Below are 20,265 nucleotides of genomic sequence, written 5' to 3'. Positions count from 1 at the left end.
TGTTTGGATTGGCTTGGTATTTAATGTGTCACAGGGGAACCCAGAATGGGATTAGGCATCTGTGATCACTTTAACAAGGGAACCCCAAAATAGGCAGTCTCTTTGCCCAAGCCAGGAGAAAAAAAAAATTAAAGTTGACAGATTGTCAGCTTTTCTTTTTCCACACTTCTGATTATGAAACTTTGATTTTTTTTTTTTTAAATTTTTTTCTTTTTTTGGAAAAAGAACTGGAGGGCATATGTAGACAGCTAGGTTTTTTTATGTTTGTGCCAAATCAATTCCCGTGGCCACAGAAGCATATAGAATATGCAAGAATTTGCCAAATATACCATAAGACAGGGCATCTCTTTTCTTTAGCAGAACTAGACACTTATGTCTGCCTTTAATTTTTAAGAATAACAATGAAAGATCTATTTGTTAAAATACATGACTGCCAAACCATTGAATGTGATCTCTGTTGTACCTTTAGCCCCCTTCTCTTGAGGCAAGAGACAGCTTGCAGTTTTTGATAGGCAGAATTAAAAACTTTATTTTAAAATTTAAATACATTCTATAGAAGCTCTGTTCTCAGTGATATGCCTCCCCTTCCCTTCCCTCTGTTGCTGTTAGCACCCATTAGAGGTGGACAATTTCAGTACCAAGGACTCTTGGTCAGTCGCTGGGTGCTGGCATCTTTTGCACAGCTTCTCTGCTTTACCGAGATATCTAAACGCTCTGCATGTGCATGCCTGTAAAGCAGTGGAGTAGGAAGAACATCCCAGTGACCTGCCAGCTCTGTTTAGACTGCTGTGAAATGTTATGTAGGCATGACCGTTGCATCTCTTTCAACTTCCTACCTGAAATCTAGAGCCAGGCACTGTAGCACTCATAGGCACCCGTCAGCACTGTTCCATGGACACATCCTACTTCCCAGAGCCTCAGCATCGTTACAGTTACTGCCCATTGCAGAGTATTCACTGCAAAGCATTTCCATTTGCCAAGTACCTGGGTTACTGAGGGTGATGTGCATACTTCTCTGCTGTAACATAGCTTATCGCAATGACTGGGTCAGGTTAAGAGTTCTGGAAAGAGTCCAAAGCAAGGGAGGGCTTAGTTCAGCTGGTCACTCTTGTTCACTGTCCTTAGTTACTGAACTGGATCCCATCCACATCTTTTCCCAAAGTGCATCACGTTCCATGTAATTTCTGTAATGGGGCTGTCATCCGCAACAGAACATAAAGGGATTAGCACGTGGGGTGGTCCAGACAGGCCTGTAAGGCAGCTGAATCTGGACTGGATGAGAGTAACCAGAAGCAGTGACGACAGAGCATTTGAACACAAAATTTAAAAAGACGGGTATGAGAGTAGCCTGACCTGAAGGTGGAAAAAAAAAGCTTAAATTAAACATCTCACATGAGAGAGCAGCCAGTGACCCTCCTCCTCAGTTCTGCCCTGTTTTCACACTGCCTCGCTTCCTCATCTGTGCTCAACAAACAGCGAGGCTGAAGCTGGCTGATGGTGTATGAAGAGCACAAAGATACAACCTGAGGAAATACGTTAATTGCAGAACACTGTAAGAGCAAGGCCCCAAAGGACAGCTGCCTCCAAAGTGGACTCAGTATGTGCAGCACGTGGCACTGGATTATAATTTGGTGTGATGGGTAGGAGATGTGTTTCTTCTGAGTCAGTGGGTGTTGTAGACATGGGAACACCGGCGGTGATACCTGCCAGGTTGACCAGAAAGATAAGAATGGAGCATCTGGCTAGCGGAGGCAGTCTAGGCCGGGAACTGGAATTGTCTTGTTTTTATGCAAGGAAGGTTTCTTTTGTTTGGTTGGGTTTTGCTTTTTGTTTTTACCACAACCAGTTAAATATAGCCTGTCAATTAAGGATAATGTTTCTACCACAAACTCATAAAGAAACCCACTAAATAATTTGTCAGGAGTTTTTTAAAACAGGCAGTCTCTTGAGAAGAAAGGTCTAGGACTAAATTAGCAAGAATGCTGCAGGTCAGGTTTGAAGTACTGCGTGGTGACAGAATTGTTTGGAAAGATTTGCCTGGAATTCTCTTTCATTACAGCCATATCCAGCAAACACTTGGCAGAAGGTGCAGTTCTTGCTCATCTGAGTTGTCCTTCTGAAATCATTCAGATTATTTAAGTGAAAAGTGCCTTTCCCTAATGAAGAATTTTCAGGGTCTTTTTTGAATAGTGAGTCTATTCAAGGAGGGCTGGTTTTCATTAATAAACCTTTACTGAAATGCTGCTATCCAGAATAGCACATAGCAATCACTTTACAATATCAAACTTCTGTTTAAAAAATATTCTAAAATAAGCATAGACAATATGGTGGCATGAAAATTTGTGATAGCTTTTTCATTAAATGGTGCATTTTATCTTCCATAAGAGACTTCAATCAGATTATTTTTTAGAGCTATAAATCAGCAGTTTGATTCTATGACTTTTTACACCAGTTCTTACAGTACTTCTTCTGTTTGCCTGTGAAGAAAGGTTCATTTTTAGGCATGGAGGTTATTATAACAAGGAGGGCAGCCAAATATAATCAGACATTCTAGCATAATGCTAATTTTGGTGCAATGCAGATCACCTAGGTTGTTTTTAAAAAAATTTGTTTCATGACAGCAAATGGAGCACAGAACTTAGCATGATCCAACTAAAACCTGAGCAAAATCATGTTTATTCATTCAGACAGAATATTTGCATTTGTAAATGTGTTCTTGTGTTCCTCCGTTCTCACTTCTCTTTCTCAAAATGGATGTGACAGACATATCCAAGTTCAAAGGAAGTCTGGAACCCAGGCAATGTCTGAGAGTCCGTGGGACACTTAAATTTGTGAGCCTGATGAGTTTGCATACTACAAATGTTGAGGCAGTCCTGGTCAAATTATGCAGCCATTAGCTGTGGGTCCTTTAGCATTTGTGATTCCTCATGGTTAGCCACTGTATGTCCAAGTCTGGGTGAAAAAGTCTTTTTCTTCTGTGTGATTGAGAAGTTCCTGCCTTCTCTTTTCTTCAGCCTTTATCTTATCTTCTGTGTCTTTCTCTGGGAATAAATTTAAGATTAAGATAATACTTCAGAGTTTATAGACCTTGTCTAACAGATAGATTCTGATAAAAACCAGTCCACTGAAGTTATTGTCATAATATACAGAAGGGAAACAAAATTCAGAAGTCTGTTTGAAGAAGTAATGTCAGTACCATAGGTGGGACAGGGAAGTCTAATACCATAGCAGTGCAGGAAGCGGGGCAGAGCCTAGCAAGCACACTGCTCTGAACCTCTGTGCCCAGGTGTTAGGACCTCTTAAGGACCCCCCCAAAAAAGCTAGCTCCACACTATTCTGTAGAAGGTAATGATGGTGCTGGATACTGCCAGAAGAATATGATTCTCAACTACGCAGCTGAAACAGGATCAAAAATAGCGTGGTTATAGGATCATGCAGGAGAGGAGTCATATTAGAAGCAGAAAACCTTGACTTTTTCTACAAGAAGGAGAGGTTTTTTTCTCTACAAACTAGATGTAGTTGAAGAACTCACTTCCTCTGGGCAAAAGGAGGGTTAATGAATCGTTTATTTATTTATTCATTTTGACATTTTGGACTGAGGTGTGGATTTCTGTTTCATTTAAAATGTAGTCAGGGTGAGATAGTTACCTGAAATATCTGACTTTTGGTGGTTCAGATGACAGTGAGATGAGCCTGAATGGGCGGGGTGAAGTTGAGAAGTATGAAGAACCATACCCTGATATCCTGATTTAGAAGATTGTTTCTTTGAATAAAATAGTTTTACTTTTCCTAGGTAAATTGGTTTAGCATCCCAGCACGGTACCTGTAATTCAGTTTCTAATTACGTAAAAACCCAAAACAAACAAACAAAAAACCCCACACCTAAACTAAAACATATCCTTATATATCCCAAGTGCTTAAGAATCCACAACAGTTTGAAAACACTACATTTGAAGTAATATCTAAAAAAAGCTGGCAAGACTATTGGTGTTTGAATGGCTGCCTTTTTCTGCAGTGTGTTACATTGTTGAACAGTTTTTCATTCCTGACTTAGAAACTGATTATGCATCCACTAAGCATAAAACTTTAAAGTAGTGAGAGAAGTCCAATCAATGTTTTTATAAAAATGCACAGGAGCCACTGTCAAAGCTGTGCAGTGGGTCCTGGCATGCAGACTGCTTGGTTAGATTCACTCCTCTGTGACCCAGGCAGATTTTAAAGTTTAAAAATCTTCACTTTCACTTGAAAAAATTTCCTTGAATATAAAGTAAGTAATGCTTTTAGCTTCTCAGCACGTAGCAAAAAATAAGTCCAAATACAGTTTGAAAAACTATGAACCTTTTAAAATTTCAGAAGCTCCTTACAAGAATTAAAACAACAAGGAGATCATGGAGTATGATGGAGTTTTCTGCTCCACTTTCTGCAAGGAATCATGCAGAGAGCTCCGTGTCCCTTGGGAATGGAGTGGCTGCACTGCCTGACTTCAGGTACTCATGTGGGTGATCTGAATCTTCCCCTGCAAGCCCGCCCTTCTCCCTCTTGCCTCCATGGGAAATTTAGGCTCCTTAATCTCACTGCTCTCACTTGCACCCTACTCGCAGACCAAAAGTCTCAGTGATGGCATCATCCTCAGGTCCCCTCCAACGGTCTTCTGTGCCCACATTGTTAAAATCGGAGGTGACGGGGATGAAATGCTCTAATTTATCAAATGGCCAAACTGAGTCTTACCTGATGTTGCCAGTTAAGGTAACGCATAGGAAACAGCCATATCCTGTATGTTCTGCCCGAGGCTCTCTACCTAGAGTGTATTCAGAAAGGAACATATGAAAGCAAGTGGTGGAATATGTTTAAAAAAAGAGGTTTTTTTAAAAAAGAGGTTTTTTAAGCTGGCCAAGCAACACTCAAAGTCCCAGGATTTCGTGGTGTCAGAAGTTAATTCCATTTTGTGCTGTTTCCCAGTTTTGATGCCATCTGCATGCACCAAAAGCTCAGCTTGCATACAGACAGCCCCGCTGGCATGTACACCATTTTCCCAAGCAGTGCATATACAAATGACATTTACAAAAAGCACTACATATACACGTAAACCATTGCAAAAGTGGTATAATTGGCGTTTTCTCATCAGATTATTTTCTGTAGGTAAAGGTTGCAGTTGTACATTTCTGAATAAAGTAAAATACTTCAGTATGTGAAATTTCTGTTTTTTCTGTTCTTTGAATTTCTGAAGAATCTGGTTTTATGCCAAACGCACTTTTATGGCCATATGTTGATTTTTCTAGGCAGAGTTACAGGAAGTGACTAGATTGTATGATCACCTTGTCTATCATGCCTGCAGGTAGCTTTGAAGGGAAGATAAGTGTCAAAGTATAATGCAGTCTGAGCGTAATTTATGAGAATGATGTATGTGAGAATGTTTTAGGAAATCAGCACCGTTTAGATGGAGCTGAAAAGATTCTGAATTCCGTCACCATTTTGAGGATCTTTAAAGTGAAGTACAAAATATAAAATAATGCGGATCTGTGAAATCCTCAGCGTTACGTCATTTACCCTCATCATGAAGCAAACGGTTGTCTGTGGAAGCTCTGACAATGCTATTTCAGTCTTCTTACTATATATTTCTTAATGCATATTCTGTTGCTGTTAAAGACATGTTAAATTACATTAAATTAAACTTTTCAATGACCTAGCATAAAACAAGTCCAATCAGAATGTAGAAAATAGTGAATATTTTCTTAAGCATTCTGAAGTTGCAAAAATCCCATTGGCGTGTTTGGTTCACCTTTTCTACCTGCATATTTTAAAAAAATACTTCTAGCATTTGCAGTTGTAATTAAGAGATCACCTACATGAAGACTAAGCCTGTCACTGTTTGGTTGTGTTAATGAAAGAATAGTTATATACTTTCAGTAGATCTCTTCTTTAACATCATTGAAATAAAACATTTCTTCACTATATTATTAATAAATGATTTATTTATTGAAATAACTACGTCAATTTTTGTTGCTTGATATTGTTATAAATGGTAAGGTTAGTTGAGCTAACTCCTTAGTTAGGAAGATTCACTCCCTGCCTTTTTAGACTATCATCCTATAAATGCTTATATGATTTACTTTGCATATATATGTAGCAGGGTTTCAATTAAATGAATATTGATGGAACTATTACCTTAGGTTATACAATAACCAACCAGAGATTGTTTTAGTTTTGTTTTTGTGGAATACCAAATGCTTTATTGTGACTTAACAATTAAAACATGTGTGCACATACTTCCAAGTTTTTATGCATAAAATAAAATGTATATTAATGTGTGATATCTGTGTATGAAATTTGCAGATACTAAGAAAAAGTGCAATATTAATGGTATATTTTTATCTTGTAGCTTGGATCATCTTCCTCTGTGCCTTTTACATCTATATTCTCGCAGCTGTTTATGACTGTTGTAGTCCCCCTTATTATTGGACAGGTATGTCTTTTAAATATACATTCTTATTTAAAAAAATAAGATAAAGCGCTATCTTAAAGACAGACTGGCAACCTGGTAAGCTGCCACATAGGAACAGCCTCAGGATAGTGAAGTCTAATATCAGAGAAAAGATGCTACAGTGCTCCCTGGAGCCACATTGATCTTTGTTGAGATTGAGCATCTGTCCCTCACTACCACAAACATACGCTACTGCATATCGAGAAGGGAGTTTGTGAACATAAAGTGGGAAAAATGGCAGCCCAGACTGTGAGAAATTCCAGCCCCATACAAATGAGCTTTGAGAATACTATATAGTCCTTTTGTCACATGCCCTTTGCCTGGATGATGAAGGAAGTTCTCCCTGTGTAGTGCCTACTATTAATGACAGGAATAAAAAATTTTCACTACTAATTACAGGAATAAAAAATTCTCTACATTAAAAGGCATATAAGGGCTAAGCAGTCACAAGTTAAGAAATAATAAAATTTAGGCTGCTCGAGCCATTTTGCATATGCTTTACAATAAGAGTTTTAATTGCACAATTGCAAACTATTCTTCCTGCATGACTCCTCTTATCATTTGTTACACTGGATGGAGGGTATTCATGGAATGAGCAGCTGTTCAATATTTCATTTTATACTCATTGTTCATATTGAAACACAAGGCCTTATTTTCCATGGCATATGACTGAAATCTTTCACTGAATGTAAAGATACTAATTGCAGTATGAGATTTTCTGTGACACTTGTCTCTGTAGTATCTGTTTTTTCACAAATATTAATTTTTTTTCCTCCCACATGACAGTGGGAAATTGCTATATAAAGACCAAAAGTTGTCAGAAGTGTCCACTATTCTTGGACACCAAAACACCCAAAGCCTAATTCTTACATACTTGTAAGTATTCGTTGTTCTCAGGCATTCAGAAATCTTGAAGGGAATATCGGTGGGATTTGCAGTGCATTCCCAAGGGTTACTGTTGCTGCTTCTAACATACAGTTTAACTCTGGGTTCAGCTGGAACTTTCTGAATTCTGTCAGCCTAAAGCAGACTTTGAAATGGAAAGGTGGTTAAAATGTAGGCAAGTGGAAGTGGAGTCTATAAAGGAGCACCCTGGACAAAGTTGAGAATATCTGTCACTGCGTGTGCTATGTAGAACAGTCAATCAGTCTTGTACCAAGCTATAACTGCACTTTTCAAAATTGGCATGTACTGTAACTTACCAAAGTCCTAGTGAAGTTTGTTTCTTCCGTGGTCAAAAAACCCCATTAAAGTCTAATAAGATGATAAGCGCAATAGTAGTTACCAGCATTAGTAACTGCATAACCTAGATGTAACCATACCATGTGGAAAATGGACATAACCTCTATGTCCCTGAAGGCTATTGAATTGCTCCCATGCTTTGAGTTAAATGCCTAAGAACCTCCTTATTAATTAGGACCACAAAGGTTTGCTGATGAACCTATCTGTGTATCACATTCTTATCTCATCAGAATTAAATTAAGTCTTTACCAACAGTGGACAAGCAAAAGTACGTAAATCCTCTGGTCATAAAAGGTCCGAAAACTGGAAGCTATTAGTTGGAAGCCTTAGTTGGAAATTTCTAGAAAAAAAATAGCATGGCAGCAGATCTAGCAATGAAGTAACCTATAGTGATGGAGTATCAGCAATCTGTACTGCAATGTAATAAATCTGAAGATGATGGTAGATTGCTAGACAAAGTGATTGCAAAATTTCAAGAGGACTTTTCATCTATATGTATAATGTCGTGTTGCTTTGGAAAGATGTTACAAGAAATTGCTACATAAGCTAGCTGGTGGAGTTGGGGCTTTTTTTGGCTGCACCAAATAATAAGGCTAAGTAACATGAATTGAGCAGTAAGCATATGAAATAAGTGCTCTGAACGATCAGAAGTTCAAAATCAGAATCAAGATGAGACTTAACTGAGAGCAGATGTGATTTTAGAGTTCTGATAAAGACTGAAAGAAAAAAAAATAGAGTCTCTTAAAGCTTGTGTAACCTGCTCACAAATTTATTTAAGAGTTTGGTTTTTTGTAAATACACTTCAACAAAAAATAGGATGATTCTCCTTTAAAAGAGTTTGAAGCAGTTTCTGGAAATGAATGATCAACATTAATAGCTCACAGTCCTCTAAGCATAAAGGCTTTGTTTCTAACGTTATTGCACTTGATTATATCTGTTCAGAGAATATGGAAGAGAAGAAACGCTAAGGATAGCTACAGATCAAAAATGCTAAGGGTAGTTTATGTTGATTGTCTTGATTAGGTAGAATTGTACAAAGGTAAACCAACCTGCCCAGATAAGAATAGAAGCCATTTTTGAAGGTGGATATCCAAAAATAGCGTGCAATAATCAGGGAAAAACAATAAGCAAGAAAAGGACTGACAGCAAGAGATGCAGTGATAGGTCTGCTTGCCCTTCATCTGGAGATGGCATGGATCTGCTCCCAACTAAATGGGAAGTTTTGCATTTAGTTCGTAGACCACTACTCACTCATTACTGAACTGTTGCACAACGTGCGGCACAGCAACATAATATTGCTTTGTGAATCACAAGTTGTTCACTCTGGGATTCCAGATGCATTAGGAGATAATGGCCCACAATTCATGAATGACAGTTTCAGCAATTACTTCCAATTTATCATTTCATGCTCACAATGTCAATTCCTTACCATGCACTGTCATGCTGTTCAGCAGAAAAGTCAGTGGAAGAATGCATGGTAAGGTTACCTGGTAGTGAAGAGCTTGATTGGGGAAAAAAAAAAGAGCTTGGAACCTGCCTGCTTGGAGGATTGCTTCTCTTCAGCCTTCCTAACTCAGCTGTGATCAACAGAGGCTTTATGCTCAATCCACATAGGTGTAAAACAGACAAGGCTGCTTAAAGGAAGCATTCTCCACGGGCTTTATTTTCCTTTAAAAAAAATCTCGCCTCTGGGAGAACCTGTGTTGCCTAAACGCTCATTTCCTGAGCAGGCTGCAGAGCTGGCTGTTTGAGCAGCCCCTGGGATATAAGCAAAGCAGATGAGAAGGTGCTTTTAGATTTGTTTTGTTTGGGGTTTTTTGTTTGCTTTATGGCAAAATGTATCAAGAGTTTTGGTTGCTTGGCTGACTTGTCAGAATTTTTAACGATGGCTGGGAGAAAGAAGTCGCAATAGTGTAATGGATGCTCATTTTCTACTGTTTCTTGAACAATTTTTCAGTGTGGCCAGACTGCCGTTGACAGGAGTCAAACATGCTTTGCTAGCTGCTGACAGTGAAATGTGTAAGGGGCTGCAGGTACAGGCTCTGCTCAGGTGGTGGCTGCCATTTGGTAGGTAAAGAAAGAACTGTTAAAGGAGGAGGAAGATACCATGTTATCAGGAAGGCACCGAGTCTTAGAGATAGCAGTTACTGATAGATCGTCTTCAATAAGGAGAATCACTCTGTTCTTTGTCAGAGATGTGCAGGTTGTCTAAACCTAAAAAACTGTTGTGGCCTGCATCCTCTGTGTCTACAGATGTGTTTTGCTAATTGACAGTATGATGTTACTCAAATCAGAACTGATAGTATAATATTGCATTTGTATTTATAGAGTAACGAATAAGACCTCTCTGACAGGAGGTCTCGAAAAGAGACATGGTCTATAGTATTTTATGAAGATCTAATGTTCTGTAAGCCTTGAAGATCTGTAGTGTGTAAGAGCTTGTTATTTGTGCACCACTCTTGTATATCTCTAAGGGGAATTTGAGAATACTTGTTATATGATAAACACGGTAATAGATATTTCATGGAAAAGATTTTTGAATTTGCTCTGGCAGCTTGAAGTTCTGATTATTTTTTTCCTGGGTAGCAGAGTTCTGATGAAGATTGCTGCTCCTGAGCTGTTGTGGTTTTGCTAAAATAATTATTTCCTTGTCTATAGATGTTGATAGTACTTTTAGCCAGCAAAATGTAAGGTTTCGAGAAATGTCTGAGCAGTTTCTGCATGACCAGCTGTGAGATTTGGCTGAAGACTGTTGTTTCTTTGCTTATTTTTTTCTTCTAAAGTGACAGATAACAGTGAAAACCACTGCAATATTTCCTTTCCCCTTTTTGCAGACTTTCTCCATTCTCTACACCGAAATGCTTATGACAGACTTTTATTTTATGTTTTATATTAAAGAGCGATTTATGATTAAATGTTAATGAAATAGAATTTTCACTGTGCTTTCATTATATTCTACTAGTTTGAACATTTTTCAAAGCAGCACACCAAAACCCGCTGTTTTCTATGAATAAATAATAAAAAGCTTGTCTGTACATTATCATTCATGCATTCTCTAGTTGCCCCATTGGTAATTTGTCTGCCAGTGTAAAGTGGGCACTTCACATTAAACAGACCTTAACTAAAGCTAAAATTAATGTTATGATTCTAAGTATTTCTTCTTCCCAAATCTATAAAATGAAGCCAGTTGTACAGAAATCCTCGCTGAATCTAGTCACACACAAAAAAATCTTGAAGTCCTACAAGTGAGGGATTTTAAGTGCCTTCTGCATCGTTGCCCAAAATGTTTTAGAGGAACCCTCTCAGCATTTGGGAGGTGTGCTTATAAACACAACTCTAAAAGGGTGCTATGTTGCAATACAAGTTGTCAGTGAAATTGAAACTAAAAAGCTTAGCAATGTATGTATTTTTAAAAAATAAGAAATTGAAAGGGAAAAGTAGGTGGCAGTTGCTAGGGAGTAGAAGGTACTACTCACCTAAGCCCTAATGTTTGTTTATAGTGGGTGGATGGGGGAAACAATAGTTAAAGAAACTGTTACAAAAAGGGAACAGTGTCAAATCCTTTCATTCTTGTAACTTAAATCCATGTGGAAGTAGCCCTACTTCCTCTTCAAAGTCCAAAGGAGCTGCAGGGAGGAGGAGTGGTACCTTGGGAGATGAGCGCTTCTGGAAGCTTGTTGCAGAAAACTGAGATGGCAGATAAACAGCCTTCAGACCACAGTTTGCTCCCTTCTGACGCTTGACTCAAACAGGGAACAGAACCTAGTCTCCACAGAAATACAAAATATGAAGAAAACATGTACTGCTGCTACAGGCTTCCTTTACTTTTTTGCCATGTTGCACCTGTTTGTAAGGTTTTAAAGCAACAATTGTAAATTACCCCAAAATGTGGAAGTTAATTTTGAAACTGGCCTCGTGTGGGTTTTGTAAAACTTGCTTTGAAGGCATATGTGTGTCAGGAGCTACCTCTTGGGAGTAAACTGGCTGATATAATGGAGTAAGATAGCTTTTTGGGGAGTTTGGTAAGATGAGGAAAGAAAACAAGATACTTGTAAAAAAGATTTTTTTCCCAGATTGCAAAAATGTTTTTTTTTTTCCATCACATCTTCAGAAAAGATATATTAGACTGCACACTCCATAAAATAAGGGTAGATTTGACATATGTTGATGTCCTAGGAGGTATAGAAAGGCGGGTGAACCAGTACAAAGTTTGGGACTTCATAGCAGTATATAGGAACAGGTGAGAATGTGTGCTTTCACACAGGTACAGTCCGTATAAAATTATCAGGACAGGGTCTGGCTGAAGTGATACAAGCTCTGCTTTGGAAAAGGGTCTGTGCATTTGAACTGTGATGCAGACCACGGGTATATGGAGGGTGGCTATACTATAGAAATCTGTGAAGGATGTTCCATCTTACTTATGTCATTTCTACAACCCACATAATCTCCCTTTCATTCCAGTATCTGATTCTTTCTACTGGTTTTCACAGTCGCTATCATCTTAGTTCACTTTTTTCCCCAATTTTTTCCCCCTTTCATGTCTCCCAGACTTCACTGAAGTAGTACCCAGTATTCCATGCAGTCTCATTTCTTGGTTTGCCATCACTATATAAGAAGAGATATTGAGAAGTTACTGAATTGTTTCAAATATCTAGCCTGACTCAAAGCGTTTCAAAAGAAAATTTTGCATTGCAGAGTTCATTGCAAAGGTCTGTTGCTATAAGTAGTAATAATATTAGTTAAGGAGGGGTTAGGAATCTTGCCTGAAAAGACAAAGTAGATAAGGTAACTGCTGCATTTAGGTATAGTGATAATCCAGCATAGTTTCCGCTTGTTTCCTTGTGTGTTTCAACGCAAGGAAAAAGTGACTTCTGTGTCTTTGTTGAAATGGTAAAGTCCCAGGTGTTTTTCCCAGGTATTTAGAAGTACATACCAATACATAATAAACAAGAGGAGCAGAAGTGCAGTAAAAACATTGTAAATTCTGTTAAAGATTAAATCAGTCTGAAAGAGTTGATAGAATAAGGAAAAAATCTACTTTGCGTAATGATGTAAATACTAAGAGATACTCTTGTGTGTATAACAGAAACAGAAAAGGTGACTTCATAACAATTTCCCCTGGGGTTTTTTTCATTTCATGGGTTTAAAAAAAAAAGAATCAAGTTGACGATCTAGGTAATTTTTAAAAGATGTACTGTATTACAAATGTCAGAAATTATTCCATTCCATATACAGGGTGGGGGGAGCTCCTTGCCCTAGTTGGTTCAATTAATAATGAACATTAATGAATTACATTGTTTATGGGATTTTTTTATCTTGTACTTGAGCAGGCAGGTGGAAACAGTCTAGCTGTATTTTACTGACAAATTTCTCTGGGTATACAGTATGACTGTTATGAAGGTACAATTAGATAAGTGAATTGTTTTTCTATAATATATATATATTAGATAAGTGAATTGTTTTTCTATACTATATTGTCTGCTATTTTCATGTATGATCTTATACCAGATAAGCATTATTTACCTGCTTTCCTGGAATAGCAGATTGTGTTTCTTTGTACAGGGGATGTTAAGTGAGTTAAGCACATGAGCTGTTAGCCCATTTGCTTAGGGAAGCTGGTGTTGAGACAAGGAGGTTATGGCAGGATACGGAGCAGTCTGGAGGAGAAATACCGTGGATGTGACCATTCTGCTAGAAGAACTGAATTGAAATGGGGACACTACTGTTAATTCATGTGTAATTACATTACTTTGTTGTTAAAAAATTAAATCCTGGGCAAGAGGAAAGTTTGAGCCTGGAACTGTGTTTTGAAGTAAATTTGAGCTGATGCCTTTCCAAAAAACCTTTGGAGATTGCCAGGACGTAGTCACCGGGAGGTAGTTACCTGATGGACAGACTATGTTCTGTTATCATCTAACTTTTTTTTAAGTTTATCAGCATCTTTCATCATGCAGGTTATTTATAAAATATCACCTACTACAAAGTTTTGCTTCTCTTCCTCTCTTCTCTCCACTAAACCACAGTTTGAGGGAAGGATTCACCATGGACAGTTTTTTCATGTGCAACCTCCGGGTCAGCCATCCCTGTTCTTTGAGGCTGGCATTTAAATCTGCACAAAAATCTTGGCAGTTCATCGTGCTTCATGTGCTCACTACCATAGGACCAGAGGCCCCAAAGCCCTCCTTGCGGAAGTAATTCTGCAGGAATCTCAGCAGGGATACGGGTTGCAAGGCCTTTGCACCTTGAGATTTGTACCTTAAAAAATTGTGCATGTGTTCTTTGCAACATGGGAGCATCCTGCAGCACTTCCCCCGGTAAAGTATGCTTTTAAATGCTTTTATGTTTCACACAATGATTGTTCTTCCAACATCTCTGCCTCCCCGCTGCCCCCATGTTGTTTTTAACTGCATTTTTTTAATGGTAGGAATTCCCTTTCACTAGGAACTGTGGAATTATTGCATCTGAAGAGTACTCCTCTTTTTGCTCTTCTCCATCAGTGTGCCAGTCTGATGCATCTATTTTGGATGTCAGTTGTTCATATTTCTACCCCAGGCTGTAAGTTCATCTTTTCACAGGAGTATCAGTTCAGGCGTTTTCTCAGCTGCTTGTTTCTCTGGTGCTTGTCCCTCCCTTGTCCCCCGTTGTACTGGTATGTACTTCAAAATACTGGACTTTGTCATTTCAGCTGAGAGGGCACACAGGTATGGTGCCCGAGTCTGGCATCCTTCGTACAGGCCATAACATGCAAAACTGATTGTGTTAGCTTTTGCTGTGTTTGCAGACAAATGAAGCTTAATATTTCTGTCCAGGCTCCAAATTACCTATGAGATTCTTTATTTAATCATTTCAATCTGCGTTGCTCGTGGCTTTTCAACCTCTATTAGGCTTCCTGTCAGAGGGTGCTGGCACCACAGAACAGCAAGGTTCGCTGGCTGGCTGGCTGGCTCTGTACTTTATTGTGTGTTGTCTTTATTGTATTTGTGGGATTTATCATTATTTCACTATAAATCTTCACAATATTTTTGTGAAGAACACATTCTGTGTTAACCCTGAAAAGTTACAAAATTGGGTTAAGAATTAAAAGGCTTTCAAAGCATCCTTGTCCTGAAACAACTCTGCAGGGCATGAATAAGTTACGAATGGATTGTTTTTCAGTCAAAATGAATTGGCTGACATGAGCTTCCCTGTGAAAAATCTAGTTGAGTTTTTACAGATACCTGTTATATTTCTCCCCTCTTAAGTTATACAAGAATTTAGATTACCTTAAATCAGTGATCATAGGCTGAATCGACCTCTGAAATTATAGATCTTCTTGAACCTTGTGTGAAGATCAAAAGGTATGGGATTCTGTGTTAGAGAGGATGTATTTTGTCTGTGTTTTTACAGTATACGTTTAGCATGACACTGGCTTGATTAGATGATTTCCTGAAGCCACAATTTAGTTCTTCAGGGTCCGACTATGTAATTTTTTAAAAAATACACTGTGCAGTAAGAAGCCGTACTGGTATTTATGGTTGTTGATTCACAATAATTCCAGACTAGATAGAGGTGGATATTTAAAGAAGATATCAGCTGATTGAAGATTTTGAGGAAACACTGCTTGCAGTTTCATTTTTAAAATATTTTTTTCTTTCTCTTATATGTCAGTCCATGTTAAATATGTGTATAAAGTTATTATTGTCATGTCTGTTATAATTACACCTTGTACAGACATGAGGTTATAGTTTTTGTAATAAATACCTCCAGTATAAGTTGTACTGTGGCATAATTAACCTCGTTACTTTCAGTATAAGTTTTCTGGAAGGACCATAAATAAATAGGTGGTCTTAAGTAGCTTTTCTTTTTCCCCAATGTGACCTTAATTTATGGGATAATAGGATTTTTTTTTAACTTCCTTAGAAAACACTCGCTTTAGAGGTGAAAAACTTTGCATTTTGCATCTGATAATTACAGAGCCTCAAATCTGCTCAGATTAGACTAATTTGGTCTTCCCGTTTGATGTCTTTCACATTACATGCTAAATGTCATCAGTCAGCTTTCTTGCCTCTCTTTCATCAGTGTAGTGGTTTATTCCTACCCGGTGGCATATAAGGAGGTGGCTGAAGGAGCTCCATTGAATGCTCTTGCAGGAGTTTGGCCTTATATTCTGAGTGGTGTTCTCTCTTTAACATCTGGCAAGTGCGTAATTTTAAAGTTGAGTGTTTTCACTGGGGTGTTGAGCATTCCCTTACATGGTTTTTTGTAAATCTGTTATTTTTCATCAGCGGGAAGCATAGAAGTGCTGGGAGCTAAGTGCTGGCCTTCAGCCTGCTTAGCTGTGAATGAACCCCATGTGCCAAATTTTTAGGATGTGCCCTGCCATGTGGTTGATGAAGTCTATTTGCTGTGGTCACTGGGATAGCTGCTTCCAGGACTTCCCTATTGAGAGACTTGCAAACAAGCTGGGAAGGGCAGTGGGGAAAACTGACAGCTGTGAGGTCAATCCTGCAGCTTTGGCAGTTAGTGCGTGAAAAGGTCCTACAGTAGCATTAGTGATGATGCTTTGATTTAATCTTGAATACCTCTAAAATGTTATGTATTATTAAATCAATAGCGGTGATGTTTATTAATGGTACCGCTATGGGAAGGTAACGAGACACCTTTAGAGTGCTCTGGTAGAAGTGTTTCAGGATCTCGTGCTATTATTTCTGAAGGAGCACGGTAACAGAACATTGGGAGGTCTCGGGAGAAATTAGGCAAGATAATGTGATTGCTGAAAAATTAACACAAGTCACAGCTGTATCATAAAAGCTTTAAAAAGTTTTTTTTTTTCAAACCGTATAAAGTAAAGAGAAAAAAAGCGACTCCCCAGGCAGGGCTGAAATAGATGCATTGTATCTGCTGAGGCTTAGTCCTGTAGTATTTGACATAATTTGAAAGTTGAAGTTACTTTAAAATTTATAGTTGTTTCTAAAAAATTCTTGAAAAACAACTTCAGATTCTGTTTCCTGAAAGTGCAAGAGTTCCGCTACGTACAGTAGGTTTCCTTGTTTTCATGTGTTAATTCTGGTATTCTAAAAGCGTGCAAATGGCATTTGTCTTTGGATTTACAAAAACTCTAGATATTCAGAGTTTGAATTATTTAAACTCCCACAACACATGCACTTTTGCTTTTCAAGCTTGAGTTATAATTTAATTAAAAACTTCTGGTGCATCGCTAGCTATTTAAATATTAAAATGTTCCATGGATCACTTTCGATTATCTACCGTCATGAAATTCCTGAAGATGTCAGATTTTTAAGATTCCCAAAGTTGCACTTGGAATTGTCTGTTGATGCAAAGGGGACTGTGATAATTACATACATCCATTAGTATCAGCAGAGGAGATAAACTTTGGGGAGGCTTAATGGGCATGTCTCAGTGACAGCTAGCAAAGAACATTTGGCATGATTAAGGATGGATTTGAATGTACTTGAAAATATACTCTCATTATGGACGCCCAGTGGAAGTTGCACTACAAATGTTAAATTCCCCAGAAGAAGAGTTGTGTGGCAGGGAAGCTTTGAAATCCACTGTGGCCGTCATCCAAATTACTCTCTTCTCTTTGTGTCTTTCCGCTGTCAGATTCACTTTGTGATGCCCAACTTGGCTCCCTGCATCTTTGAAAAGAGCCAACTTGTTGGTTTCTGTGTTTCAGATTGTCCGAAGATACATCAAGGACTGGCTTGAAAGGAAGAAGCCTCCATTTGGTGCTATCAGCAGCTGTGTGCTCCTGATGATCATCTACACAACATTCTGTGATACTTTTGCCAATCCAAATATTGACCTTGATAAATTTAGCTTGATTATAATAGTGTTCATAAGTAAGTTCAACCTTAAAGCATCTCTCTTATCTGTGTTTCAGGTGTGTAATGAGCTATATGTACTGGAAGGGGTGGGGCTGCGGGGATACTGGCATGGGGCTAGAGCTTGTACTTCTAATGCGTCTAGTAAACCAGATTACCAGACTTCTTAGGGGCTGGATGCTTTTAGGGGACTGCGTAAGCATTTAGAGAGGGATGAACCCTGCTATTTAGGTGTGCCTGAGATTGCTCAGTGGCCCTCCCTTTCTAAAGGGGCACAATACTACTTTCCAAGTGTTTCCGACCATTCTGTTTGGCTTCTTTGTTATTAAACAACCATAAATGCACAGATGTTGCACTCCAGGCTGAAAGGAAAGATTTGGTTTGAGCTGTTACTCAAAAGCACTGTTAAAACTTTTAAATAGTTCTTCCTTACCCTATTATAAACCTAGAAACTAGTTGGGAGTTTGAATGTGTTGATATATTTCTGTGGATGAACACATTTCTTGCAGAGTTTGTTTATGGAAGCACTCTAGTCATTCAGCCTTAAATAACATACACATGAGAACAGGCTGCTGGTATCCTTGCCATCAGTTAAAAATACACTTGCAGATCGCTACCTCCCAGGGAAAGGCAGTGGTATGCAGGCACTGTCTCCTCTCCCAGTAGGGAATTCCTGTCTTGCTTCAGACTGTCCAGAGACAGGAATTTCAATTTGCTTAGGGGAGAGGTAACTACAGTATACTACAGTATAAATCACATCTCATACACTCTAAAACTGTTAAGATTTCAAGAAATCAATGCATCACCTACCTTGAACTGTGTGTATGTGCACGTTTCTGTCTAATAAAAATAATCTATCTTCTATAAATCCAGCCTCCACTAAAGTCAATAGGAAATTTGCCCCTGCCCTTTGTGGGTCAGTTCTTATTCTATCCTAATTGTGGCAGTTTTCTGGATTATGAAACACTATATGTGTGTAAAATACTACATGGAATTATAAACGGTACTGTATAAATATTCTGAAAGCAAAGAAGGAGGAAGCTATGCTAAGGAGCTTTTTTTTCAAAATGGAGGAAATACTTGTTTGCATAGGCATCTGAAGAGGACCACATCCCAGATGCACTTAAATCCGTGCAGAGCTGTCAGCAAAGACGAGGGATATGGCAGTTTTCAACTCTGACTTAACATGCAGAGAAACTCAGAATGAAGTGATTTTATGTTAATGTGCTGACCGCTACTTTGAAAAAAAAGTTCTTCTGTAGTTAAAAAGGCACATTCTTCCTCGAACAGTTGCTGTAGAGTGGTTACTTCCATTGTCTTTCTTGTCCTTTCTTTTATTTCTCCGCAAGACAACTCTGCATTTGTGCCATGTGTAATTATATATACCACTTGCAGTGCGATACGCTGAAAATCATTGTATGTACATTTTCACTGCCAGTGTGCATAACTGGAGTTTCTTAGTGAGACTATTAACATGAACATTAAAACTGCTTGGAACATATTAGACATTTGTTTCTTTCTAAAATATTTATAAAACCAAAAAACAAGGAAGTTGTGGAGATGGATATGTACATTGTATTCTAGAAAAAGTTTCTGTAATGTTATTGGATGTGTTGGCTGGATGTGTGTGTTGTGTTGTATCAGGATGTGACATTAGCATGAGGAGTTTGAGATGAAACTGCATTTATTTTTCTGCTGATTAATGTTTTCATGTAATTTTTATGTTAATATTCTAGCCACAGCAAAATATGCACAAGGGATAATTGATAGCAACACATGCTCATTGCTTTACAGAATTATACGTATTAAGGTGTTTTTTTTCTGTGCATGTTAATGTACTTAGTTGCAGAAAAATTGTGATTCAGGAACAATGGATTGCTTCCTTTAGTTCTTGAAGGAAGAATTAAGTGCATGCTGAGGTGACATTTATACATCCTAGGAAAGGTGTGTAAGAGAATGGAGAATGTCACTGGTAATAGCTAATACCCCTGCCATGTTGCCCAGTTGTAAACTGGGGTCAAAATCAAATGTATTGTCTTGGCTTGCACTACCCTATGGGACACATTAGCCTTATTGCATTCACAAGTTTTGCAAGTAAAAGGGAGAGGACCTACCCCAGATTCTGCTGCAAGTAAAAGCCCTTCCCCCTATAACCCAGAAACCCCCCACAAGGTCTTTGCAGGTCACAGCGTTTCTCCTCCAGCTCTGTGGGGAGTTCCTGTGCTCCGGCACAACGCTCGGTCTCTGCAGTCCCAGCAGCTATTCACGGCACAACAGGGAAGCTGCCTGCTTCTCCCCAGTCTCGGCAGACCAAGGGTGGGCTCTGCATCCCACAACCCCTGCGGGTGTCAGGAGAGCTGGCAGAGAGGAGCAGGATGCTCAAAAGCCATCCACACTTACAAAGCTGACTGAGCTTGAATGAAAGCTGCTTTGTCTGATGTACCCTGCCCAGTTCAGGAATAAGCCTTTGTCTCGGAGGGAATTAAAACATCTGTGATGATCTTCTCTTAATAGTGATCATTTATTAGGAGAGTAATATACCTAGAGTGTGAGAATGTTTATTGTGATCATGCTTACACATTATACTTTCTCCTTTTAAATAGAAAGCAGCTAAATTTAAATACATGGCAACCAGAGCATGTCTGAGAGATTTTGTGTTGTCAACCCAATAAGCAAAACTAGTGCAAACAGATGTGCAGCATGCAGTAGTGAACTTTC

The 20,265-nt window shown here is 38.6% G+C and overlaps 1 protein-coding gene across 2 annotated transcripts in view; it reads left to right on the top strand.

Moving 5' to 3' along the window:
- Positions 1-20,265, top strand: part of SLC10A7 (solute carrier family 10 member 7) — a 148,713-nt gene that overhangs the window by 105,792 nt on the left and 22,656 nt on the right. For both annotated transcript variants that reach the window (XM_075709317.1, XM_075709316.1), the window contains 2 exons: positions 6,380-6,463; positions 17,400-17,565. In XM_075709317.1, coding sequence (XP_075565432.1) covers positions 6,380-6,463; positions 17,400-17,565 — 250 coding nt within the window. The remainder of the gene's footprint in view (positions 1-6,379; positions 6,464-17,399; positions 17,566-20,265) is intronic.

Source organism: Pelecanus crispus, chromosome 4 (genome assembly GCF_030463565.1).
Source record: "Pelecanus crispus isolate bPelCri1 chromosome 4, bPelCri1.pri, whole genome shotgun sequence".
In the NCBI taxonomy this organism is placed as follows: Eukaryota; Metazoa; Chordata; class Aves; order Pelecaniformes; family Pelecanidae; genus Pelecanus; species Pelecanus crispus.
This window is presented reverse-complemented; position numbering and strand designations above follow the sequence as displayed.